The 27,918-nt window shown below is 35.9% G+C and overlaps 1 protein-coding gene across 2 annotated transcripts; it reads right to left on the bottom strand.

Moving 5' to 3' along the window:
• Positions 1 to 255: 255 nt before the first annotated feature.
• Positions 256 to 27,674, bottom strand: LOC121318330 (proton myo-inositol cotransporter-like). 2 transcript variants are annotated; one of them, XM_041254861.1, is made up of 4 exons: positions 26,571 to 27,674; positions 5,888 to 6,047; positions 877 to 914; positions 420 to 499 (listed from the first exon to the last, which is right to left on the bottom strand). In XM_041254861.1, the coding sequence occupies exons 1-3, from the start codon at positions 27,103 to 27,105 to the stop codon at positions 881 to 883; spliced, it is 729 nt and encodes a 242-aa protein (XP_041110795.1). In that variant the 5' UTR covers positions 27,106 to 27,674; the 3' UTR covers positions 420 to 499; positions 877 to 880. The 2 variants fall into 2 exon arrangements, with proteins under 2 accessions (XP_041110793.1, XP_041110795.1); XM_041254859.1 differs by lacking the exon at positions 877 to 914 and having other exon boundaries at positions 256 to 499; positions 26,571 to 27,672.
• Between the last annotated feature and the right edge of the window lie 244 nt (positions 27,675 to 27,918).

Below are 27,918 nucleotides of genomic sequence, written 5' to 3'. Positions count from 1 at the left end.
AATAGTAGTACAGTATTTCATGTTTGATTTTGAAATGTCACATTTTTCATTTTTGTCAGTTTTTCATTAAGTATATGGAAAACTACAAAGCGGTATGCAATTTAATATGTTAACGTAACATTATTCAACAGGTTTCATTTGAATTTTTGAAGCAAAATTAGTTAATTCTATAGGGTGATGCAAAACTTTTGGCCATAGCTGTTGATGATGTTACAGTTATTAGTTTGTTTCACTGTTTCAAAAATACGTCGCATACTATTTTTTTGTACTTTTTGTGTGTAACAGCTTACCTCCTCCAGACTCTTTCTCCTCATCCTCAATGCCGGTTTTGATGCTGTCATACTCCTCATCAATGTTTTGATTGCCACGGATCCGACTGAGAACCCGTCGAGCTTTTTGTGTCTTGCCTTTTTGGATTAGCCAACGAGGACTTTCTGGAAGAAACAGGAACCCAAAGAACTGAAGAACCGCTGGGAAAAAAGAAAGTCCCAGCATGTATCTGTAAATAAAAAGGAAAAACCTTTCACAATCTAAAAGGGTACTGACAAGAAAAAAAAGTTTTGAAATGCATGCTGTTAGGTATTTATTTTACACTCTTTTTTAAAGGAGGTGTTGTACAATTGAAAAATTGGCACATTTTAAATTGAAATACAAGCCAAGAACCAAAAGCAGAAAAGTAGGTCGGAAAACACCTTTAAAGTGATATGAATACATTTATTTTTCATGCTGTAAATCGATAAACATGTTACAGTTAAGAACATTAGTATTTTGGTATTTATCTGTTGGCTGTAGGTCTAGAGAGAGAGAGAGAGAGAGAGAGAGAGAGAGACCATGGCTCAAACATAAAAGGCCCTCAATCTGCAATTGGGTCCTTACGTTTTTATTCTTCAAGTAAGGATTCATGACAAAAGGTGCTGCAATAGAACAAATGGAGTTTAATGCCACAAAACAGTAAGTGGCTCTGGTCACAGAGATAAACTACAGGTTTAACCAATTAAAAACCCACCAGTATTTAACCATCAATAGCTTTTAGGTTCAAAACAAATCACTTTCATACTAGTCTTAGTCAAGTGTATACTTGAGGACTCAACACAATTACATGGGCTACCCTGGTTACTGCTGGGTGGAAAACTATTTCATAGTTAACATTTGAAGTAAAGGCTTGGCGTAAGCATTAAGACATTCCAAGATGTGCAATACCGAATTTCTGTGTGTGTTGTGAGGCACAAGGGGGCAGATTTAGTTAAGGCAAAAGCTATTTCCTCTTTAAAAAACAAATAGCACACAAAAGAATTAACACAGATCTTACAACTGTGCCTACATTGTTTGTTTCTAGTTTTGTAACATAAATAATTATTAATCTTTCACACACACAAAATGCTGTTTGGGGTATATTACTTCACTTACAAAACAATTTTCCATGTTCTACAAAGAAATGGATTCAAACCCACACACATCGGCATTTTACTTTCCTGCACGTCCCTATAGAGTACCTTCTTAGATGTACACATTCTTCAGACTAAGCATTTGCTATTTAACAGTGCTATTTTGCTTTAACTACCTTGTTATCTTGTGTGCATAAAATCAGTGCACCACGGGCAATAAGCAGTAGCGATGGGGAAAGTAAAGCCTCCTGAACCACTGAACCCTCAGAATCATAAGGTTCGCAAAAAGATTCACTCAGCCGAAGCACATGAAGCGTGTCATGCTCTTCAGTGCCATCTCTTGGTAGATCTGCACAACTAAATACATTGAGAGTAAAGACAGCCCCCTATCTCCAGAGAAGGCATTTAGCATTGGTCAATTTCACTAATGCTCAGAGAAGGCAATGTGTTATATAGTGACATTTCATACACTTCTGACAGACCAATATCAAGCAATTTCATTTTAAATTTTCACGGTTAAGTGGATTTAAACAATCGTTTCACTGTAAAGGAACATTTCAGTGCTTTTTCTAAAGACAGCTTGGCCGTTGCTTTTTTTTTTTTTAAATTGCCTGGAATATTTATTTTACACATCAACCACACATGCGATTAACCAATAAAACCTTCTTAAATAATCATACTAGAAATATAAAAGTGTTGTCCAATCGAAAACAAGCTCTTGTTGCTTGAACTAAGACAGCATAATTTGATGAGGCGGAATCAGTGTGTAAGATGGTGTAGGATATTTTGATTTGTGCTTCCAAGCAGATTCTTCAGTGGCACATGCAGTATAGTTATAGCTGTAAATTAGAGGGATGGAAAATAGCGGGTTTGAATCCCTGCTAGTTCTTTTTTTAAAGAAATTGTGTACTCTGTATCCTTTATACACATATAATAGATCGGAGGATTTTTTTTTTTTTTTTCCAATAATTTGTTCATAAAGAGCTCTGTTTGTACATACTTAATGTTTTTTTTGTTTGTCGTAATTTGAAAAAATACTTAAATGTTTATGAAATATAAAAAAAAGCAGCATCTTGATTTAAAAAAAAAAATCATAAGGTGCTCTGCTTGTACATAGTTTATGCAATGTTTTGTTTGCTGCTAATCTGAATTATAAAGATTTGATTAATACAAAAAACCGTCATTATATTACAAAATTAAAAACCTATGTTTGTCCATAGATATTTTTCTGGAAAAAAGAGATAAAAACTCCTCCACTTTGAAAAAAATGACTTACAGTTGCTTTTAAGAGATGGGCTTGTTGTGGTTCAAAAACAAGACATGCTGTGAAGCGCACTCTGCTGTCAGATGTCTTACAGCTTCTTGTGTATTTGTGGAATTTCCAAATGCAAGGACTTTGAAATGTGGATCAAGAAGAGTACAAACAGAAAGCATTCTTATTGTTTCCACATTAGCACACCTCCTCTGTATGTTTGCTTGTAGCTCTGCTGTCAAAACTTCTGCTGTAGGGTAGGTAACAAGCAAACGTTTCTGTGATAACACACATTGGAGCATTCTGGTCAGTGGAATTATTTTGGAGCTGAAACATTTTTTTCTGAAGAGAGCTCTGAAGTTGCTGTGTGAAATGACTGTAAAACCCAAAGGCAGCGATTAATAATGTCACATTCAGCTGAGGTCAGGGTAACAATATCTGACTTTAAAGTGACAAGATCTGCAGCAATGCATTCTTTTTGATCCACAAGCCTTTGAAACCTTTCATAAGTGCTGTCCCCGCTGTTCCAGCTAGCAACTACCTCCTGTACTAGCCTTTGCTGTGGTTTGTTAAGTTGCACTTGGACTTCTGCTAGCTTTTCTTTAGTGTTTGTACTTGATCTGAAGAATCCAACAATTTTCCTTGCCTTCACTCGGATAAGCTCCAGATCTGGTGTATTCTGCAAGGCATTCTTCACAATCAAGTTTAAAGTGTGTGCAAAACAAGGTAAATGGCGGGTGCTCATTTGCCGAACTGCTGCTACCATGGTTGCTGCATTATCAGTGATAAAAGCAGTGACCTTTTCACGGATGTTCCAAGTGTCCATTTCATTCTGTAGTGACTCTTATGTGGTTGGATGTATGCATTGTTTTAAAATGGGAGACGTCAAGTCAAAAACTGGCCAGTTGGAACTGGTCGGTAATGAGGTGACACGTCACTGCAATGTATGCTTCAGTGTTGATGGACATCCACATATCCATTATCAGACAAACATGGTCAGCTCTCTGCACCTCTGCCATTACTCTCTGTTTATGTATTACATACTGACAAGTAACTATGCTCTTCAGTCTTCCTGCTGGGGAGTGTATATTGGGGATCCATGAGTCTTACAAAGCTTGTGAAGCCTTCATTTTCAACAACTGAAAAAGGCTGGCAGTCCCCTGTAATTATACCAACCAGCACATCCTCCAGCTTTCTTTTTCTCACGGTCCTCGCTGAATGCACAAAATATAATAAAACCTTAAATTCATCATAATTTATTTCTACACTAAGAAAATGATCACCTTAGATTGACAAGGTCAGTGCTCCCAACACCATACTTTTATAGTTATCAAGTTGCTAATTTCAAACTAACAGACTCTGATACTCCAACCTTGTCCATATGTGGTGGAATGACCTGGTCATGGATATCAAAACTGCACAGTCCCCGACCACCTTCAGACGCCTCTTCAAGACTCACCTGTTCCATTAGCACTAATAATTATATCTTGATTTGATTTATTATTTTCCTATGCACTATAACTTTTGATTATTTACTTACCTGTATTGCATGACCTGCAAATCTAGACAATTGAAGAAATGAAGGTGCAAAAGCAATAGTTAATTATTTATCAGAATCTCTATTATAATACTTGTGTGGGACACTACGAAGAGAAAGAAGAAGAAGAAGAAGAAGAAGAAGAAGAAAGAAGAAGAAGAAGAAGAAGAAGAAGAATGCAATATGTAACCATGACCAATTGAAACAGTATTTTGTTTGTAATTGTCCAAACATTAAAATTCTGTATTACTTTAGACAGTTGTATATACATTTACTCACATTGTAAAACTACATAAACTGTATCAAATAACTGCATTCAGGTTTTTCATTGTTTGTAATTCAGAGGGTTCAACAGACAATATCATAAACATGTTTAATCTAAGTGGCAATATTGGGATTTCAATTTTTGTCATTTTGAACAGTTCTTAGTATATAATACTGAAACACTTGAGAATGTATTGAATCTAACTTTTCAATGGAAGTTCTTTTTAGCCAGAATAGTAGTTGTCAAGTACTTCAAATAATCAGCATTTTAATAGGGTTTGGTATTTTGAAATTCCTTTTCCATTAATTAATATTACCTGCAAGGTGCAAATCTGTAACTCCCCATATTTCTAGATCTTCACCAGACAGGAGAGAAGAGTTTGCAAACACTGACGCACATGCTAGCTACAAACAAAAAAAAGTCACTTCCCTCAAAGGGTTGACTTCATGCCATCAGTTCTGGTTTATAATCAGGTAATGTTACAAAACATCCTTACTTCCAAAATGACATAGTGTTGGCAGCACCACCATGTATTTAATGTTTTTGCATTACACATCTGTTACCAAATTAGCCCTTTGTTCATAAGCAGCATGTCAATCATTTGTTAAACCAGAAACCTCTATGCATACTTATTTCTCATAGGAAAAGCTCCTGGCTAAAGGGCAAGTGCATTCCATGAAATGCCACAGACATTCTGAAATACCTTGTCTCATAGATATAATCCTATTAAGATTTAATTAAGGGTTTACATTTATTACCATGTTTTGAACCTCATAGCAAACTGCATTTTCATCTGTCATGTAGATGCATTACCGTGTAGTTGGAGCCATTTGATAGCAGCCACATAATTTCTATATTTTAATAATGATGTCTTGAGTTGACAAAATATTTCATAATGTTTAGAATATTGTATATTACAGAACAATACTTTTCGGTCTTTGATATGTTTGACTACTACATACATTAGCGTTAGCCTCTACAATTTACACTGCCATACTGCAAAGCAAACTTTACGTTATAATAAAAACAAGGTTTAAAATGTCTCTGTCTAATTATTGTGGACAGCTTGGAGAACTTACAGTTGAGCGATGATGAAATATTTGTGCAAAACTGATTTACAGCAATTAATAAGAAACTCAACCATAAAGAATTTGATGTGTCAGTTCCTTAGTAGCCAGCAGTCCAAATGTCAACCACCCTGCAATTTGGTGGTTTTGATCAAGTTGCATATGTTGCTATCCAACTGTGAACCACAATGATACTATCAACAACTACCTGAGGACTATCCAAATCACAACTAAAAACACAGAAATATAAGGAACACACATGGGATTAGCCAGGAAAAACCTTCTGTAGAGATATCTCAGTCTACAAACAGGTAATACAGTACATTTTATGTGTTTATTATGCAATTTTTGAACAATGCCTTTCTCTGTACCAATACATACCTCCATCCATCCTTTGGAAGATAACTGAAGGCCCCATCAATGACACTCGCAAATAACTGCCCTCCAGTGATGAAGAGGGTGTTGATAGTAACTAATCTTCCTCTTAAATGAGGGGGGGCAGACTCGGCGATGTATACTGGTACCGTCATGGAGGCAACACCTTGGGATATGGCAAGAAACAAAACACTGATTAATTTTACTATAATAGCAAGAACCTCTCCAACAATTATTTTATTATTATATGATCTCAGGATATTGGATGCACTATATTTAATTATCCACAATAAAAACATGAACACATTAAAAAGATTTTAAACACAGCCAACAAACACTATATTTACTGACTGGAGAACTGAAACCAAGTTACTTTGGAAGAGCAAATTAAATAGTTTTTGCTCAAAAAGGCCAACTTCCCAGTGTTTCGGCATGTTTACATACCTTTGTCAAGGGAAAGTGTGTTTGAAAACAAATAGTGGAGGTACTTAAAGGCTTTGGATGTCATGGCAACAACACTCATTTATTTCTATTTAAATCTACCAATGTGATTGTGATGTCATTCACCACATGCTGTAGTTGATGATGTAATGCTCTACTATTCCTTTCTATTTAAACCATCAGGAGTCATGGTACTGAGTTTATCCATTTTTTGTCTTTTAGTCTTCTATGTTGTACATTGTCTAATTACATTTTTTCTAAAACTACAAATTTTAGGTCATTCATGTTTGCTTGTTATTTGTAAAGTGCTGAACCACTGGTTCATTTTCTTTTGTATTTCTTGTATTTGATAGGTGATTCTGGATGTGTTTGTATAATGGTGTACCTGTCTCTCCTACAGATTTAATTTTATTACATTTTTGGAAAAAAATATCATAAACAAGGTTGCTAGTTTTGTAGGAGGGATTTTTTAAGATTGACTTCTTATTTTCTCTATTTGTGATTTCAATTTGATCTTTACAAATATATTTGCATACCTTACATGTGCTCTTACAGGTTTTAATGTCCTGTAATGTGTCTACGATCAGTCTATACCAAAATGTCAGTTAAATTTGCATTCCTTCTAAAAGCCATAATTGGTGCTTCCAGAAATATTTTTTTCCATTTTTTCTGAATTATGAAGTATACGTAAATGCTTCTGAACTATTTTTGAAATGTTGGGGAATAATTTAGAATATCTAATTATTAATGGTACTCCTTTAATCTTTTTTTTTTCCTTACTATAATATTCAAGTAGTTCATGTCTATTGAGTTTGGCAACTTTTCTCAATTCTTTCTCAAAAATCTGTTCTTTATCTTCTTATACTGTTTATACCTTTCTCTGTTTTTCATCAGAACAGATTATTTTTATCCTTATACCCAGTCCTTTAGGAATGGCTCTTTTTGTATGGATAGGATGTGAAGATGACACATGTAGGTACTGATGCATATCAGTAGGTTTTGAGTAAACATCTGTTTTAAAAAATCCTTCATCAAGTTTAACCAAGGTATCTAAGAATTAAATTTCTGATTTTGTCCACCTTAGATCTGCCGAAATATTAGGATGGATATTATTTGCTAATTCATGAAACTGGAAAAGAGATTCCACTCCATGTGTCCATATTCTGAAAATGTCATCCACATATCTATCTTATGTATTCTAAAGGTTTTCTATATACTTAACCCAACAACATATCCTCCCATTTACCCATATATGTGCTTGCAAAATGCATGCTTAACTTTGAGCCTATTGCTGTGCCATCACTCTGCTGTGCCATCACTCTGCTTGAAACATTTATTTCCAAATGTAAAATAACTATATTGGAGCATCAAAAGAAACAATAGTTATATTTGGTAAATTCACTAGATTTGAGCATCAAAACTTATCAGTTATATTTGGTAAATTCACTAGATGTGATTGAAAAATAACAAACTCTGTTTTAGAGCAGGTGCAGTGACTTTATATTGTGCTGATTAACAATTGACATCACGAAGATGCTGAAGAAAGAGCTGTCAATCTTGGGCAGGTGTTGTAACTCTTGGTCTCCCAGTTTGTGGCCTGTCATTGACAGAGTGTGTCTGGTTATACTGTCTCGCCAGGTTTGAAATTGCAGGCTGTGAGCACCCAAGATGGTGAGCCACAGTTCGCTGCCCTAGTCTAGCCTCCAACATGCCGATTGCACGAAGTTGCTGCCCTCTTGACAGACGTGACATATTGTTTTTTCTGTGATTTTCTTTATTGCTTTTATTCAAACTTGCAATTCAACAGCTGAAATCACTCCATAGCCAGTGTTCAATCAACTGTCTCACTAATTAGGTGATTAAGTGCATATGCTTCAGTCATAGTCACTCAAGCGTGTCATGGTCAAGGATGAATGATCGAGTGATTAAAAAGAAACCGAAAACATTTTGTCAATGTCCATCATTTATATACCTTATTTTTTTCAAAAATAAATGTGTTATAATAGTGATAAGTTTATTTTGATGCTCCCTATCTTGATCATATTTAACGTCTTTTCTGTTATCCAGTGCCTCTTTGCATGCATATAAGGGTTAATTCCAGGGAACACTGTGGTACAGGGATTTTACATCCATGCAAAATAAAACAGTATTCTCCGGAAGTTTATTTTTTAATCCGTTAAGCCTATTCAGAAAATGTGTTGTATCTTTAACATAGCTAGGTAAAACTTTGTGGCTGCAACTGCCTCTCAGCTATTTCTGCAATAACATATGTTGGGTTATCAATTGTACTAAAAATCATTCGCATTGGGTGTTTATCTTTGTGAATTTTTGGGTTAACTCTAACCAAACCTGTTCTTGGATTTTGAGGGAACATGTCATTTTTTTATTCTTTTGATATAAACCACTTTAATACAATCTATCTGCTAAAATCCTCACTTTTATTATGATATAAAGAGCAACTTGATATGGGTACAAAATATCAGAGTTACCAGTGTACACCTAGATCGTATACAACAGTGGTATTCAATGACATTCTCTGGCAGGCCAGATAAGGCAATGTCCAAACCTTGGGGGCCACAGGGAGCTCAAGATGTGCATACCGGAGGGGGTTGTTTAAACGGTTATAAAAACCTGGCTATCCAATCGCACTGTACATAACAGAACGTTGTAACACTACACTTGCACCATTCAACTAATACATCTCAGAAATAATTACTTACAATGATACAATGTCTGATCGCCATTTAACAATCAAAATAGAATGCAAATATATTTGTCCTGATATTTTCCTGAAAATATTCAAAACAATTATACAAAGCCCACAAATGCTATTAAAACAGCAAGCTATTAATCTCAATTTTACTTAAGCTATGAAATTGAAAATGATAAGTTAAATTCATGAGAAATGAATGGACATCTAATTTCCATTTTATTATTGCCTGAAATTGACACTCCGTCTTCTTATATTGGAAAATGACTGTGCAGCAAACATTCAAGCTAGCTAATGAAAGCACTTCAATTATGAATCACTTTATTTATGTTGCATAAGCATCTTAAGCACCTGATTTAAAAATGTAGCACTGTGTCTAAATATGTATCAACATGTTCTAGCTCTAGTGCGTTTAATTGTAAATGAAAGGTGTCTAGTTTAAATGCATGGCATGACAGTAAACAGAGGGAAAACATACTTAAGTGCATATTTAATGTGCCATCTTTGACAGGCCATAGGTGCCTGTTACCTGATAAAGTGCAGTGATCACTTGTTCCTGTATTATGGCATGTTGCCTAAAGAAAACGTTTGTTAGGGGACACAAATGCCCTGTAGATAGCGACAACCTTTCAATCTTCCTTTTTTAATGAAGGCCAGCTAACGCTCAACGGGCCAAACTGAAAACTCATAACCACTTAATCTACTCAATAGTGAATATGTTCTAAATGAATTCCAGCTCGTCGTCTCAACAGTCGAAAAGATTCCTGTTCTTTTTCAGATAATTGCTATTAGGCTCTGCACTGGCGAACAACAGAGGCTAAAGAGGCTTCAACAAAAATTCCTGTACCACTCATGCATTGTTTACATCTGCAACACGAAACTGCTCTGTGAAACTTGTCTTGTTTCACATCTGCAGTATGAAAAAGGATGTTACTCAAAGGTCAAAAATCAATATGTTTGTAGAATTTCTATTAATAAATATCATCACCTACCTCCCACCTCCAATATTTCCCTGATTGTAAAATTAATTGTCAGCACTCCTATCTGCCAGCAGTTTAACACCCACCTCTTGCATTCTGCGCATTTAATGTTCATAAGAAAACTATCAGAGCGGGTTTGGATAAATAATTTCTATAAGGCCACCGTCCTAACTAGAGTATACAGAGTGAAATTAAACTGGGTTGATCTTAATCTATTACCTTTCAACTTGGTCCCAATGACTGCTAGAGACAAGGACAATGGGACAAACAACCACCATGAAGTGCAAGGGGTTCATATTACCTAACCTTTCACTCACAAAACATGTTTGGTACCGGATTTTTACAGTATATTGGAGTACTGTTATATAACCATTGCCATTATTGACAGTTTAAATGCATGACTACCATAACAATTTTCCCATATCCATTACCAGCACCATACTGGAATGTATTTTGAATCTGATCTCTGATTTCATAAGCTAAGCAATGGGAGATATGGTTCAAATTTAAAGATGCAATCTGCAAAGAGATCAGTAGAGTGATGTTGGTTCCTTAGCACAGCTCAATCGTCCCCCTTTACTCTTGTCTTGGAAAATAAATAAAATGTAATTTCAAGATGGCCAAAAAACAGTAGAATGGAAGGACTTTTTAAAACATGGTCATGGACATTTTTGGTGGATCCTATTGCACCTTTTATACAAAATTTTCCATGTTTGAGTGTTGCAATAAAATTATTTATATTTTAGTGCTAGATAGTAAATTAAGGTAGTACATTTTATCTGCTAATCAACAATGTTGGTTTATGTTAGAATGAAGAGTGCAAAAAGCCCCATAATCAGTAAAACCTGTCATCTCTATAGTGATGACAATTGCTTCCTATCATACTGGGGTATGATGATTCTTCATTCAAGGAACAATGGTAATAATAGAGAAAAAAAAAAAAAACATCATGGGGAAAAAAGGGATAAAGGAATCTGAAATGTCTTTCATACTGTTACAGCTACCAGCCAGTATAACACAGGCACATTGAGAAACAAACATGTACAATACTGTTCATTTTCTCTGGTGTCCAGTTAATTGTATACGTTTATATATTTGTATGCAACTGTACTCCATATGGTTAAAATATCAGTAACAACACTATTACAGATGTCAAATTAATTTGTAGAAAATAGAATATGTTACATTAAGTCCTATCTGACAAAAGTCAATCTGTATTAAAACTCAAAACTGTTTTTGTTATACCACAAGCAATGCGAGGCATTCATCACTGATGAGTCACAGTGCATCTGCGACAGACACAGCTTCATCTTCTGAGTTACTTAACAGTGCAGTCTGCTCATGTAAACCCGTTTCTACCGCCCTGCCATTTCAAACCTTTGCAGGAGTGCACTGCATTAGAGACCAGGCACAGTTAATAAAGCAACACTCTGATTTAATCAGTTTTGTACTGTATCACACAAAACTGTACGATTCTAGTACAACAATAATGAAGCAAAAACTATAACAGACAGCATCAATTATGCTATTCAAGTGACACATAAACATAACTAGAATGGTTAGACTAACAAATACATTTAAACGAAAGCTTATTTCAAATCCTTATAGAGAGGTACATACCTACATCTGACAGCATTTGCTCCTGCTTCTATACCCTTGAGATTTACTGACTAGTTTCACTGAACAGAAGGAACCGTTCCCTGAGCCTCACTCAGTTCACTACTGACAAGAGATACCTGGCTTGAAAACAAAGACAGTCTTTTATGTGCTACACAAGACACACAGAAACAGTAACGGTGTACAGACTACAGTAAATATATTTATGGGGAACTGAACAATACACATTTTAAAGTAGAAAAGAAGTCAGTCAATTTTTCAAATAAAGGCTTTTCTATCTCAAGTTCTCTAAGATGCTACCTTCAAGTACAAGCAGTAAGGTATGAAGCTTATCTGAGTTTACCTTATCTAAAGGGTTGTGACGATCTTGGGAAATTCCTCAGTAACCATTAAGGAAAAGCTTTTTTCTATGAAGTGCACTGACTTTTGGTCACTCTACTGCTTCACTCACCAATAATAAGTCAAGTCATATTTTTGCTATGGAGGCTAGACAACATCACTCACTTAAACAGAAAATTATTCCATCTTTCTTCCTATTCTCATATTCCAACCAATACATGATATTTTTCCTTTTCTTTATCAACATTTTTTGGACAGTTAAAACTGGAGATGAAGCATCTATTGCACGGGTGGCCAACCCTGGTCCTGGAGAGCCACAACCCAGCAGGTTTTATAGGGAACCCTTTAATCATTAATTTCTGAAGCAAGTTAATGTGCACAATTAAATCAGGAGTGGTCAACTCTGGTCCGGGAGAGCGGCAGGGTGTTCTGGTTTTTGTTCCAAATTATCTCCAAATTACTTAATTGAACAAATTACCTGCTTAACTAGTCAAAACGAAATTGTTCCAAGTCTTGAAAAATTGATGATTTAAGGGTTACCTATAAAACCTGTTGGATTGTGGCTCACCAGAAGATTGGCTATCCCTGATCTATTGTGATCCTTATTATATAATTACCAACTTTACATATCTTAAATTATTTTAGATTGCGTTACCTGTGCTAGAAAAGGGATGTTTTGTAAGTACCATACGTAAGGAGGAGTTCTAATATCATTATGAAGAAAACAGTTTGAAGTGTGACTCTGACCTCAATTTATAACATCCCTCTTACTCCACTCTCTCTCTCTCTCATGTTTTTAACTGTGATGTTCATTATTCAAAAGCTATGTTTTCAGTATATCTACTAACAGATTATTTTTATTCTCTTTCTTCTAGTGTGTAATGATATATCCTGGGGAGAGGATACAGTACATGTCTTGGCACTGCACATCACACTTTACGATTTGGATATGTCTAGAGCAAAGTGCAGCCAGCAGTTTTGTTCTAAAAATACAAAAAATTAAAAATGATCACTTCCAGGTTTTCTTATACAGTATAATTATTGATTAACTTGCAAGAACAATTTGGCCATTGCAAGGATGTTTCCCTAGCAACGTGTAAGCTGATCTCAGTTTTCTAAATGACAATGACAAGCAACTAACCGTATATGAAAATACAGTATTAAATTACAGCTACAGTTTTTCTATAAAAAAAAAAAAAAAAACTACAAAAAACACATATTAATATATCTATATATTTTTGCTTTTTTCACAAAGGTAAGTGACAGATGTGTTAAACACTTCTGTCACTACATATAGTATAGTGTTGATGTTCTTAATAATAGGTTTCTTTATTTTTAGACAGCTTGAATGATAATAGTACAGTGAAATTATGTACAAGCTGCATTATGTACAAGCCGCATCATTCTGAGATACAGTGAAGTGGGATGCAGCCACTGCAATAGGAAGTGTTGTGAAATATGATAATATGGTCACTGCATTCGCTATTGGCCATATTATTAATATATTGATTATTCACCAAGAAGGGCATATAAACAGCATAAAAAAACCCAAAACAAACAAAAAACAAAACAAAGACTCCAACAGTCATATCTGACCTGATAGCTTGCATTAAATCACAAGGGAATTCAGAGTTCAGAAACATATAATAAAGTTCAAACCTGGCATTGTGCCGTGCTTTTGTGTGGTTGTCAGAACACTCAGTGCAGTAGCTGTTCAATCCATTGTGCTGTATGACTGCAACCTTGAAACTCACAGATGTTATTGTTTCCAGGGGAGCACCAAGTCTGAGAATTTTAATATTTTGGCTGACAAGATGATGAAATAATAAAACAACCTTCAAGACCCTATAATGACAGTATTTTATAACATTTCAATTCAAGGCAAGTAAATACCATCTTTTTACAGCAAATTCAGAAGCCACAGGGCTTTAGTTTATACAGTAGCCTTAATGGCAAGGAACATTTATTATTATTATTATTATTATTATTATTATTTAAATCACCATCATCTTACGTGGTAGTAGAATGCAGTAGGAGTACAATTCATTTCGGATGTCCTTATGTTAAAGCCTACAGGATACAGTTCCAATGTTTTCAAATACATGCAAGCATTTACATCATTTGACTACATTATTAATAATTTGGGGTTTCGTTTTAAAGTAAGGAGGAGGTGGGGGGGGGGGGGGGGGGAATAAAAAAATAAAAATATCTCTGCAACCTTACTCTGCAACCTTCGATGCTTAAAATGTGAATCTGTTTATTGATCGGAAGCTTTTAACACAGCTTTGCAAACTGTTATTTATTTGAAATGCGTGTGTAGTGCAGTGTTTTACTCTTTGGTATTTGAAATGTGCTATTTACACCCCACTGCCAGTATCTATTTTTGATTGATATGGTATTTGTTCCTTTTCCTCTACAGCCAGTACACGCCCCTTTTTACACCGCTGTAAGCGCTAAGCAACACGTGAGATTATCTTTTTGAAAGTGAAGATGGATTAAAACGGAGGTTGCAATGTGTCAATTTAGAGTTTAAATGTAGCTCCTTTTAAAGACTTCAGATACCCCTTAAGTATTCAGTCTTCTAGGCTAAATAGATTTAGTTCTTTCAGCCTATTTTCACAGCTCATTTCTTTAAGCCTTGAGATTAGTCTGGTTGCTCTCTGTTTGACTCTCTCCAGGGCCACAAAGTCTTTTTGGTACTGTGGTGACCAGAATTGGACATAGTACTCCAAGTGCGATCATACCAGTGCATTATACAACCTTATAATAACTTCCTTTGTTTTGTACTTTACACTTTTTCTATTTACCCAAGGGTTCTGTTTGCCCTGTTGGGGATAACGCATATCGAGTGACAATCATAGACATGATCTAAACAAAGTGCACTGCTTAGAATATCACAGTCAGAACGTTCTAATTGTGATGATCCAAACAACAGTACTCTGAGATCTGGAGTACATCAAGAGGTATATTCAGTGAGCCGATAACACATTTTAAAGGCAGGTTTGAAAGTAAATGTAACTCAAATTACTTTAACATACAAGTTTGTATAGTGAATGTTTGGCTAAGCAGGACATCTAGCAATTTCTTTTCACTAATCTTAAACCCTTCCCTGAATTCCAACCAATTGAAAAGTGGTGGAAAACCACTGACCTCATAGCCTGTGAGTATCCACATATTTTTTAAATCAAAAGAACAATAGATTTTACAGAAAGATTACTCTAGGATAAGACCCATTTCTGTTTCCGCGAGGGGGATTCAAACCAATCTTGTGTGGCTCACCCTGTACACCGAGGACCGTTTCAGTGTCCTATCCTGAAAAATTAACACTGTGCAAAAGGGGTAAATATATAGTATAGCAGGTTATCTTTTCTAGACCTCCATACAGATCTATAGTGTCAAAGGAGTTAAATGTACCTGTTCAATTTTAAGCTCCCCTAAACAAATATATGATAGAGAGCCCAACCCACTTATGAAGTGTCTGAAAACATGAAGGTTTGTGCCGTTGCCTAGCAACACCAGGCTATTTATTGCCAAGAATTCAAAAGTCTCAGGCTAAATTGATTTACAATGTCGGTGCCTTTGTGCATAAAATGCCATATGGCGACTTGATTCCATTCTGAATGAATACAATATAAACCCCCACCCCCTACTAACACACACACTATGCCCCAAAGGGGCTGTAAAAGTTGCCAACTCTATCTGTGTCAAATAAAAATGGAAACAAAACATGATACCATGCAGATACAGTAAACCAGAGGTTTGGTCTAAATTACATAATTTTATCTCATTAAATGAATACTGATTTAAAAAAATGTGTTCATCAGTAAGCACAGAGATGTTGATAGGAACCAATCCCAAACATAAACCTGTTTTTAGTTTTTCATAATGTTAAAATGAGGGACTTGGTTATAGATACCAGTCGTCCCTCTAACACATCTCATAAGCCTCTTTGCCTTCCTGCTGGTATCTGATAAGCAAGCCCTGCGTAAGCGACACGGTCAGGTGATGCTGTTTAACCAATCAGAGGTTGTTATTTTTCCAAGCCATTTTATATATATGTGTGTATATATATATATATATATATATATATATATATATATATATATATATATATATATATATATATATATATGACAGACAGACAGACAGACACACACACACACACACTTGTAGTCAAAAGTTTACATACCCCAATGTAAATGTATAATTTCTAGACATTTCAAAGAATTTTAGGAAAAATCTTTCATAGCAAAAGTTTTGCTTTTGTGGATGATGAAAAAATAAAATACAAGAAATAGATGTCTACAATTATTTATTTCAGCAATTTTTTCCCCCCAAACTGCAAAAATGCTAATTAAAAAGTATTCATCCTTTGATGCTACGATTATATTGTCTACAGAAATTTCAATATGATTATGTAGAACCTAATTCTAAAATTCTAGAAAATGCTGGATTGAAGGTGCATATTCTTAGAGAGTACAGTATAAAGGGGTTAGGCATAAGATGATTGCTGTCATTACCAATAAGTCAAAATGGGAAAAAGTAAAGAGCTATCTGAAGACCTTTGGTAGAAAATTATTTATTGTCATAAAGCTGGAGAAGGATACAAGAACATTTCCAAGCATTTGAGTATCCCAATTTCAACTATTGTTTCTATTATCAAGAAGGACAATACATGGTTCTTATTTATTGTTTAAGGGAAGGCTGACATTTAGAGGGGGCGATTTTTCTCTTCTGGGACCAGTTCAGCGGTCAGTCTGTTGTGGTCTAGTTCGAGAGAATCAGACATTGCAAATCAGAGCACAGCTGACAATAAAATAGCGCTTTTTCTAAACATATCTATGTAGACAACCCATAATTTCTCAAAATTGTGACACCGGTTATATGCTTTAAGCACTTAATAAAAAATGTGAGGCTCAAGATAATCTTGATTGACAGAGAAAGTCACAAAAGTGAAAGTCACAGTGCAATTAGATTATTATTATTATTATTTATTTAATTTTTTTATTTTATTTTTTTTAACTTGGGCCACCGTGTAAATATAGCTCTATCCACAGCTTTACAGTTTGACCACAGCCTCTTGAAAGCAATGTTGCTAACAGGAAACAGCAACTTAAGGAGAGAGAGTAGGCTTCTACAACACAAAGTGCTCGGTTTATACTCACTGACATCTTTTTTCACTTTGGTGTGTATCAGTTTCAGACACAGGTATTTCTTCTAGATTTCTGTGCTCTCTGATCTCATTTAGATAAGATTTTACCAGAGCGAAATTTCATTTTCTTGGATGGGGTTACATTTTCTTGTTGACGAATACATTTCTCAAGCATCTGTGTCAGCTTAGTGTTGACTTTGTGACAAATGATTTTTGTTCAAGCTAACCCTGATTGACAGAGAAAGTTGGATTGCATGGGTAACCATGTGATATGAATTTCTGACATCAAAAAACTGCAGTAACTTTTATTTAGCATGGGCCACAGTGTAAAGGCATTTTGTTTAAATTTGAAAAACATGATTTCTGTTAAAATTGTTTTCTAGTTAGATAATATATCAATAAAAAGTAGTCATGTAAATAAAAACACAAAACAGTGAATGAGGATATTCTGTTTGCCATTTTTTATGTACACATTTGGTATCAATATTAAATGTTTTCTAGTCAAAGAAATGTAATGTTATAAAATTACAAGAATGTTTAACAACAGAAGACGGAAGGTTATTACGCAGTTTGAATTTAAATACAAACTGAGCACAGCCTAGAAAATACATTTGTTTATAACAATTGTAGCACCAAATGGTTTTGGTTCATTAAATACTAGCAGACATTGCTATATAACAAATTGTATTTGCATAGCAATAAAGGGTGCAGCGTGATAAAACTAAAAAAATGTGCAGCTACGTTGTTGAATATAAACATAGTTTTCAAGTTGTGAATTAATCTATTATTGCAAAATAATGGCAATAATCATTCATGAAAGCTTCTATTGTTAAACAGTTTTTTGAAAATCCAGTTAGCTAAATCTCTCCAATTAAATAACATGCAGAAAGGTGGCTTAAGGACTTTTTCAACGCTTTACTGCAATATTACCAGCAGTACTTGGGAACAGTCTTTAAACCAATGAAGTTTAAATCCAACCGCCTCTAATGTGTTTAATGTGTTTTTCTCTTCTGGTTTTCAAAAGCATGTTTTGTTTTGTATTTGAAGCAGGGCCACAATCAAAGCAGTTGTCTAAATGTCTCTCAAGTACTCAACAATTCACCAAAAGCCTGTGAAAAGAGAAATATTGCATCTAAATAAGACACATGGACAGCTGAAGAAAATGTGTGTTTCACAAGACACTTGTCTTATTAAAGATGTAATTTATTAAGGTGTGTTTTCAGTTTTGCTGTCTCAGATAACTGACCGATTTAGTGTTGAGACTGACTACTTAGTAATACGCAATCCCCACAGTTAGACCTATAAAATTGTGGTTAACGTGAATATCCTAGGGAGCGACAATGCAGGTTTTCTCTTGTCAGCATGTGCCTTGAGACTATGCCCCTTATACTACAGTAATGGTGTATATTTTGCAGCTTAAGACAGATTCCTCATGCTCCAAATCAGGGCCCAGGATAACTCCCATTCTGACGGTAAGACAAACCATTTTGTGTGTATATATATATATATATATATATATATATATATATATATATATATATATATATATATATATATATATATATATATATATATATATATATATAATCCACAACAAAAAACAAACAAAAGCACAAAAAACTTGACATATAATAACAGATTTATCAAGTGTATTTGGAGACAAGTCTTGCTTATATAAAAACCCTGACTTTGTTCTAGATTTTATCCACTCGGAAGAGTGTTATCTTCTTACATACTCAATACACCCTGTAGTTTTTGCCTTAAAAAAATGCTACTAAACACCTGTGTGTGAAGACAGAACTAGCACAGCAGCACACCAAAAGGTGAGCTTTATTGATTCATGGACCAGCAGCAGATAAAAAGCCAAGGGATACAGTGCAACAGCATCTAACACAGTGATCTGCAAATACTAACATTTTAGCTATCTTAACAATACAAAATTAGCCAATAAATGTACTGTATGGCTACATATTTTGCCTGTTATCCTATTATTTAGTTATATTATGAGAGATCAGGCCATGGTTTTTGCAGTGTTTCAATTTTGATGAGTGATTTATTTATTTTAAAATTGACAGCGACTGTATAATAGTACAGTAGTCTCTGGCTAAAAGAACACCCCTCGGGAAGAAAGCGAAGTGTTCTCTTAGCGGAAGTGTTCTTTAAGACGGGGTTAAGACACCAGACACAATAGGAATCAATCAATAAATAAATATGTATTACCTGTCATGACACATGTGCATCAACATATGAAATTAACTGAATAATTAAAAGAAAAGCAATAGGCAAGTGCTAATAAACTAAATAATAATACAGTAACAGACAAACTAACATCCACAAACTAAATTAACATAGCAACCCCTACACATAGTAAAAAAAACTGCAGCAGCAGCAGCTCTAAATTAATTATTAATGCACGTACAGCAGCAATATTCAAGACATGCACATTATTTAACAGAATGGTGAAGCAACTCACCAGAATGGGAAACACCAAAATTGCTTGGGTGACTTGTGTCCGGTTCAAGTTTTTCTCAAGAGCTCAAACAATTTCCAACTTTTTGTAGCAAGAGAAACAGTGGCACATTTTTCTGTTTGTTTACATGCCATTTTGTAGCGATGAGGTGCACTCATGAAAAGTACAATACAAAAAAGGCAATGATATGACGGCAGTTCTGGAAAGATGTAACAAATCAGTCTGCCTCAGGAAACTCTCGCAATGACAGGTCACTTGAAAAGACTGAATAAACCACTTTAGGTTTGATGATGATCAGTTATCAGGTTACAAAACAGTACTGTATCAGTTGTGAACGAATCGCTATCAATGCCAAGAAGGCATTCTTTTAAGAGAAGTTCCTGTTCCTTTAGCCGGAGCATTTACAATGGAAAAAAATTGTTTCACCAAAAGGTTGTTCTCTTAGGTGAAATGTTCTCTTATGAGGGGTTTATATAAGTAGCGTATCAAAACACCAACCTAGAAGTGGGAAAAGTAATAGAAAACAGTGCACACTAAATGTTACTGAAAGAACTCGGTTCCTTGTTGTTAACACCAAGACTCTTTCTGTAAAACATTCAGTTTAAACTAAATAAAAGGACAGATATTTCTATTTTTCTTTTATACTATAACTCCGTGTAACAAATGTTTTTTTTGGGGTTTTTTTGGTTCCTGGGTAGTAAGTGTAATTTCCTAATTGCTTATGCCTCAAAAGTATAGAAAATGGCTATTATTCCCTACAAACTTTGCTTTCATGACCAGGGCAGTGATATTTTGAAATGTACCTATTTTCCAGAACATTCCAGATAGATTCAGTGCTGAGTAAACTTGGAGTAACTTCTAGAACTTTCTAGAACTTTCCAGTAATATAAATAGTAGTATAAATACAGTGGCCTTAAGCCCACCAGTTCAGTTTAGTTCCAGCTGCCTAAGTGGATACATATCTGCATTTTTCTGAGATGACATCAAGAGGCTGCAAGCATCCGGCAGATGCATTTTGCTATGTCTGCGGCCAATTTATCAAGACAAGAGCGAAAAAGTACTCAGTGGAAGCATCTGCTAAGATGTGTGAGGCCTACAAGGCATATTTCGGCATGCCTGTCGGGGATCAAGACAAACCCTGGGCACCTCATTTCACCTGCGAGCACTGCAAAAAAACTCTGGAAGGTAAGATGGACAATTGTTGCTCGGAATTTTATCTTATAAAATTTGTTAAAATTTTTAAAATTGTAAAAGTTTTTAATTTTAAAATGTTTTACAATTTTCAATGTTATTGAAAAAATATATCATATATGAAAAATGTTGCGAGAATCTCTTACACATTAGTCATGGGAAAGGAGGGGAAAAGAGAGCCATGAAGTTCGCTATCCCAAGAATTTGGCGGGAACCCACTGACCACTCAAACAACTGCTACTTCTGCACGGTGGACCCTTCCAAATGTCAGACTGGCAAGAATGCACCTGCTATCACGTATCTGGACCTTCCTTCATCCATCGCCCCGGAGCCACACTGCCATGAGCTCCCCGTACCCACTCCGCCAGAGAGAGAGCAGCAGCCTTTAGAAGAGAGCAGCAAGTCAGAGAGCGAGGAAGACGTTGTAGATCCAGATGACAATTTCAGAGGTGGAGCTGAGGAGAGAAACCCATACTACCCCAACCAAAAAGACCTCAACGACTTGATTAGAGATCTTGGTCTCACCAAGTCCAATGCCGAGCTTTTGATGTCTAGGCTCAAGCAGTGGAACTTGTTGGATGAAAGTGTGCAAGTCGCAGATCAGAGGAAGTGTCACCAACCTTTTTCCAGCTTCTTCACCTGTCAAGATGGGCTCTGCTTCTGCCACAATGTGACCAGTCTGTTCGAGGCAATCGGAATCGCCTGTAACCAGAATGAGTGGCGCCTCTTCATTGACAGCTCATCCAGGAGCCTCAAAGCCGTGCTGCTCCATAATGGTGACAAGTACCCGTCTCTTCCCCTGGCTCACTCAGTGCACCTCAAAGAGGATTACAACAGCATCAAGACCTTGCTGGACGCCTTGAAGTATGATGAGTACGGCTGGGAGGTCATAGGAGACTTCAAAATTATGGCATTCCTGATGGGTCTCCAAGGCGGTTTTACCAAGTTTCCCTGCTATCTTTGCCTTTGGGACAGCAGGGACACCAAGGCGCACTATCACAGGCAGGACTGGCCACAGCGGACCGAGTTCTCTGTGGGGAGGAACAACGTCAAGTGGGAGCCACTGGTGGACCCCCGGAAGGTGCTGATGCCACCACTGCACATCAAATTGGGCCTTATGAAACAATTTGTCAGAGCTCTAGATAAGGAGTCGGCAGCATTCAAGTACCTTCAAGACTTCTTCCCTAAGCTGTCTGAGGCAAAGGTCAAAGCCGGTGTCTTCGTCGGACCACAGATAAAGAAGATCCTGGAGTGCAATGAATTCCCCAAGAAGCTCACTAGTAAGGAGAAAGCGGCTTGGAACAGCTTTGTCACAGTGGTTCAGGGCTTCCTGGGCAATCACAAGGCCGAAAACTATGTGGAGCTGGTTGAAACTCTGGTGAAGAACTACGGCACAATGGGCTGTAGGATGTTCCCTCAAAGGCCATATCCTTGATGCTCATCTTGATAAATTCCAGGAGAACATGGGAGCGTACTCGGAGGAGCAAGGTGAGCGCTTCCACCAGGATATACTGGACTTTGAACGCCGCTACCAAGGACAGTATAACGAGAACATGATGGGAGACTACATTTGGGGGCTGATTCGTGAAAGTGATTTACAGTAATCACTTCTAAATCTTTTGTAGTCATTTTTGTATTACTTTAGTATAAATACATGTTAATTTGGATTCATATGTTGTTTTTTTCTGACTTTATGTGAACGAAAAGACACACATTTGCCCGTTTTCCCATTGGAAATTGTGATATTTTGAAATATCACTGTCCTGGTCACAAAAGCAAAGTTTGTGGGGAATAATAGCCATTTTCTATACTTTTGAGGCATAAGCAATTAGGAAATAACACTTACTACCCAGGAACAAAAATTGTGTTACATAGTGTAATTATACTCCCTCCCTGTTTCCTGAAGTTTAAGTCATGGGATTTCTAAAACTGCCTCTTTACTGTGTTAGGCACATATAATGCAAAAGCAAAGAATAGTAGCCTTTTTTTTTTTTTTTTTTTTTTTTTTTTTTTAGAAATAACTATAACAGGGTGGGTTTATTCTCCCTTATAATATGGCTTGGAAAAATAACCACCTCTGACTGGTTAAACAGCATCACATGACCGTGTGTGTGTGTGTGTGTGTGTGTGTGTGTGTGTGTGTGTGTGTGTGTGTGTGTGTGTGTGTATATATATATATAATATATATATATATATATATATATATATATATATATATATATATAGTGCCTTGCAAAAGTATTCAGACCCCTGACCAATTCTCTCATATTACTGAAATACAAATGGTACATTGAAATTTCGTTCGGTTCGATATTTTATTTTAAAACACTTAAACTTTTGTTAAAAATATTTCCCAACATAAAACCAATGTCACCTCAGTTTAAGTGTTTTAAAATAAAATATTGAACAGAACAAAATTTCAGTGTACCATTTGTAATTCAGTAATATGAGAGAATTGGTCAGGGGTCTGAATACTTTTGCAAGGCACTGTATATATATATATATATATACACATAGAGCGTACACCATGGCTTGCATACTAATGAGCCACGTCACACCGAATAAATCACTACATAATAAATCACTACATTCTAAATTCCATGACAAACTGCCATTTTATTTGTTATTAGTTACAAAACCACTGCCAAAAATGAGTGATATTTCACTTATTTCCTTTAATATATTTGGGGATGAAAATCCACATAACTGGTATAACACCAACTTTCTGACTGAAGACAGCAGTCCATCTGAAAAAAAAATTAATAAATAAAATAAGTGCACCAGCAAGAATAGACACAACAGTTGATGAGGAACAGCTAAATGAAATGGAAGAACACTTCCATTAAACTATGAAAAACTAGCTTAAAATCTACTTAAAGACTGGCTTAAAAGAAAAAAAAAAACATGGGACATTCATTTTAAGGAAATAAGTTCAAAAAACCTCAACAACATTAAAGGGGATTTTATGCCAGTACAAGAACTTTAACTGGCAACCAGTACTCAGCCTCCAGTTTTACAACACAGAGATATTTTAACAGTAGAAGTGTTAATGTCTCTGCTGACAGTGGGTTTTATACCAGCAATAATGTACTACTGTCAGTCATGAAAACTTTTAGAAAAGCAGGTAGACAAGGCCAGATGCCACCCCCTGAATTACCAACCTGAGGCACTATCCCCTGACACCATGGTCGGATTGGTGTGTAAAATCTGGTTTGATTTTAAACAGTCTGGTACGACATGGACACAAGGGTGTTTGACAACTAACAAAAAGATCTTTTGAGATCCGAAAGGTTAAAAACTGACTTGAATACATGTGCCTCGCATATAACAAGGTCATATACTCACCTTAAGATCCGGCTTCAGCCTCCATTGCAGCTGCTCTGCTCCCTTCCTCACTGTTATTTGAAACTCCACCCAGACCCTCAAAATCATTAGCTTGTGCTCATTCCTGTAGTTTCAAGATGCCACTTTCGATGCATAAATTCACAATAAACAGAGATGTGCAATTCATTTTTAACACTTGAAAAATAAATTAAATTAAATTAAATGTGGGACTATATTTAACTGTGGATGTACACACAACATAAGTTTCTTGTTTTGTCTTATTTTAAAATGTGTTTTAATTATTTAAATTATTTTTCATTCCCCAAATGACAGGAAGCCGTGTTATAAGCGGTATAAACCACTTCGGGCAGTGCGCTTCCGATGATACATAGCACTTCTGGGATGGTTAAAGGCCCCAGGCTTACTGGCTGAAAGTCTATCAGTCAATAGGGAAAGCAGCTGGTTGGTTTATTACAAGAAATAAGCCATTCAAGTGGTGGATCCAATTTCACCCTCCAGTTGAACCAACCAAGCAGATCTAAAACATCTGAAAGCACGGCTTGCACACAGAAATATATTTAAGCAAGTGTACTACCACATATATTGCTTTAAAATAAAAATATGTTTACTATCACATGTTTCTCTCAAATCTGCACATTTGAGGCTTACATAACGAATAGAAGTGCACAAGGAAAATCTTTTTTTCTTTTTCTTTCTTTCAGTGCTTTGGGGCATACAAAGCACTTAAACCAGAAGCAAAGCAGAATTTAGGTACATAAAGAATTTTTCAACCACTTGGGAATGTTACTACAATAAGCTGGAGTAACACAAAATAATTTTAAACAACCTAGAATGTCTCTTCTCTTGTCACAGCTTTGATCCTGAATGATAAACTGCATGTTTACATTGAATCGTGATTTATTAGATACAGGTTCAAACCTTTTCTCTCTCTTACTAATGGCTTTCGGGGACTCAAGACAGCAGTTAATAATGATGACTTAATCAAACAAAGTGATTTAAAGTAATCAGACACAGCAGGCATTTAAACCTATGCTAAAATCTTAAGATCAACAACTTGCATTTGAATCTGCATTTGAAAACAACAGGTATATAAAAAAAAGGTTTGGGGCTTTAAATAATATTCTGACCTAAGCTGTACAAGAAGGATAATTCCGTGGAGATAAATGTCACATAATAATGCCCCGTCCAATTACCATCACATTTTATGAATGATGAAAAAAATTACTATTAATAAGACAGAGAAACATTAATATTCTAAAGCTTTGTTCTAATAATTTACTGTTATAATGTTGTCCTGTTGGTTACAAAAAATAAACACCATGACTGACTTCAATGGTAATGTTCCACCGAAATGTATACTGTGGTTAACTCACGCAGACAAAGCCACAAACCTTTACAGAATACACGTTTATATTTCATGTATAAGTCGTTTTATAATTACAACATACTGTACCCTTGCAGTTTTTTTTTTTTCAGTTTAGTTATCTTTAATACTTACAAAATGTGTTCTTAGGTATGAAGCAGCCTGAAATAATCAGTTGTGAGTCACCATTACACGTTGACAAAATGTTCTGTATTTCTCATTCAACAAAAGGAGAGAACAAACCTAATCTGCCGAAATGACTGACAGATCTTTAAAAAAAAAAATCAGTTGCAACATCATAAACAACTGTTTCAAACACCACAAGTTTGAACTGTAAAATTGACAGTGTTTTTACAGGCCTAAAGGCAAATCGGGCGTGGGTTTTTTTTTTTTGTTTTTGTTTTTTTACAGTAATATTGTAAATTTCCTACCTACAATATACTAAATATGCCTCGTTTTTCCAGAGAATTACATTTAACTGAAAACAGTTAAGGCAAAATGAACTGGCCTTGTTTATTTAAATACCAGTACTAATTAAGCAACAAGTAACAGTATGTGAGACACGGTATAGTGTACTGTATGTATTTTGTCAATGACAACTATCACAGGGTCAAATGGCCAGTGACACTTTGATTTCCATACGATACAATTCTGAGGGGAAAGAAAGGTAACTGTTTAGAAACAAAATAAACAATGAGAAGGGCGCTTTAAGCAACACATCACTGCTGGCGCTGATTTTTCCTCCTCTTAGAAGTGTGTCTTGTTTCTGTATTCGGTGCACAAGCTATGACGTGCGTGCTTCTGTTGTCATTCAATAAAGCTTTTAAGAATGGGTCACGTCATACCATCACATACACACACGCAAATCAATGCCATGGATCGCCACTAAATTGACAACGAAAGTAGGGCCATTTAAAATACCACATTCTGACTTGCTGTACTATCAGAATCAAATACATTAAGCTCTTTTTTAAAACGCAGCATGTGACAATAAGTAAAGAGGAAAGTTTAAAATAAATAAATAAATAAAACAAACAAACAAAAAAAGGGCTACATTTCCCATTTGGATATACAAACTTACCTATTCCAAGTCCAACCACAACGCGTCCTACGAGCAGAATCTCTTTACTTGGAGCAACGCTTAGCACTACCGCCCCAACTGAGAACAGAAAGCTGGCCAGTAAGATACATGGTCTGCGCCCCAAAAACCCGTTCAACACCCCGCCTGCCAGGGCTGACAGAGCAGCTGCGCCGACCGTGCTGGAAACCAAGAGCTCTTGCCACAGCGCATTCAAATTCATTTCTCGCTTGAGCAGGAGCATCACTCCCGATACTACCCCGGTGTCATAGCCGAACAGAAAGCCACCCAGCGCAGAGAAACCCGCCAGGACGTACACGAAACTCGGGGTGACATCCTCCTGGAATTGCTTGCGGGCTGCCCTTTCCAAGTCCCCAGTGGAAGCGGTGGCTGTAGCCTGGCTGTTGATGCTGGAGCTGGAGGCAGCTTTGATGAGGCTTCGCTCTCCAGTACCGTCGTCCAGTTTCTTCCTTCTCTCCCCCATCAGATTGCTTAAGCTTCGAAGGTTATATTCATGGTGACTGGATTTGCGGGACATATGGAAACAACCAAATAAAAAGTATTAGGATTTGATTCAGCAACCGCGAAGTCTGTTATTTGTTAATGCACTTATATTTTCAGGCTAAAAGCTATTTCCCAATTTTAAAAATAAGGGTAAAAAATATTCTGAAAGATGTAAAACAATGGTCCTTTTGGCTACTGCGTGTCAGTGTCTTGACAGTTTCACTTCCATAAAGTTACACTGTTGCAGCTCTGCAGTTCTACCTCCAGGAAGTCCTCTAAACGATGGAGTGTGCGCTGAAAAGAACGATCAGATCAGTGCACACCTCAAGCAAGGAGGAGTCTGTTTGTCATGTGGAGCTTATACTGGCTTTCAAAACACGTGCGGTCATATGACAGCAAAGAAGCGGAAGGAAAATAAATACTCTTATCTTACTACAATAATACAGCAGTTGAAGCCCCGAAAATAGACATGTGGATGGCATTATTAATCTTGTTCGTATTTTAAAACAAAACAGCTGACAGTTTCTGTACGTTTCGAATTAACATTGCCACTGATGGCCTTAACTTGTTTAATATCATGTTTTTTTTTTTTTTTTTTTTTTTTTTTGTTTTTTTTTTGTAATACAAGGCATACAAGTTTAAAACTATATAAATAAACTAATACATATACATTTAAAGTCCCTAAAGTTGTTCTTTAATTTGAAAATAAAAATAAGGTGTGTGTTTCTCTCATACAACCAGACATACTGTAAGCCTACTTTTTGAAAAAAATATATTGTAATGTTGTATTAGTAAGAGTAGGTGTTGCTAAGACTGAAAGCTAGTGAAGGTTTGTTACTGGCAAACT

Source organism: Polyodon spathula, chromosome 7 (genome assembly GCF_017654505.1).
Source record: "Polyodon spathula isolate WHYD16114869_AA chromosome 7, ASM1765450v1, whole genome shotgun sequence".
In the NCBI taxonomy this organism is placed as follows: Eukaryota; Metazoa; Chordata; class Actinopteri; order Acipenseriformes; family Polyodontidae; genus Polyodon; species Polyodon spathula.
This window is presented reverse-complemented; position numbering and strand designations above follow the sequence as displayed.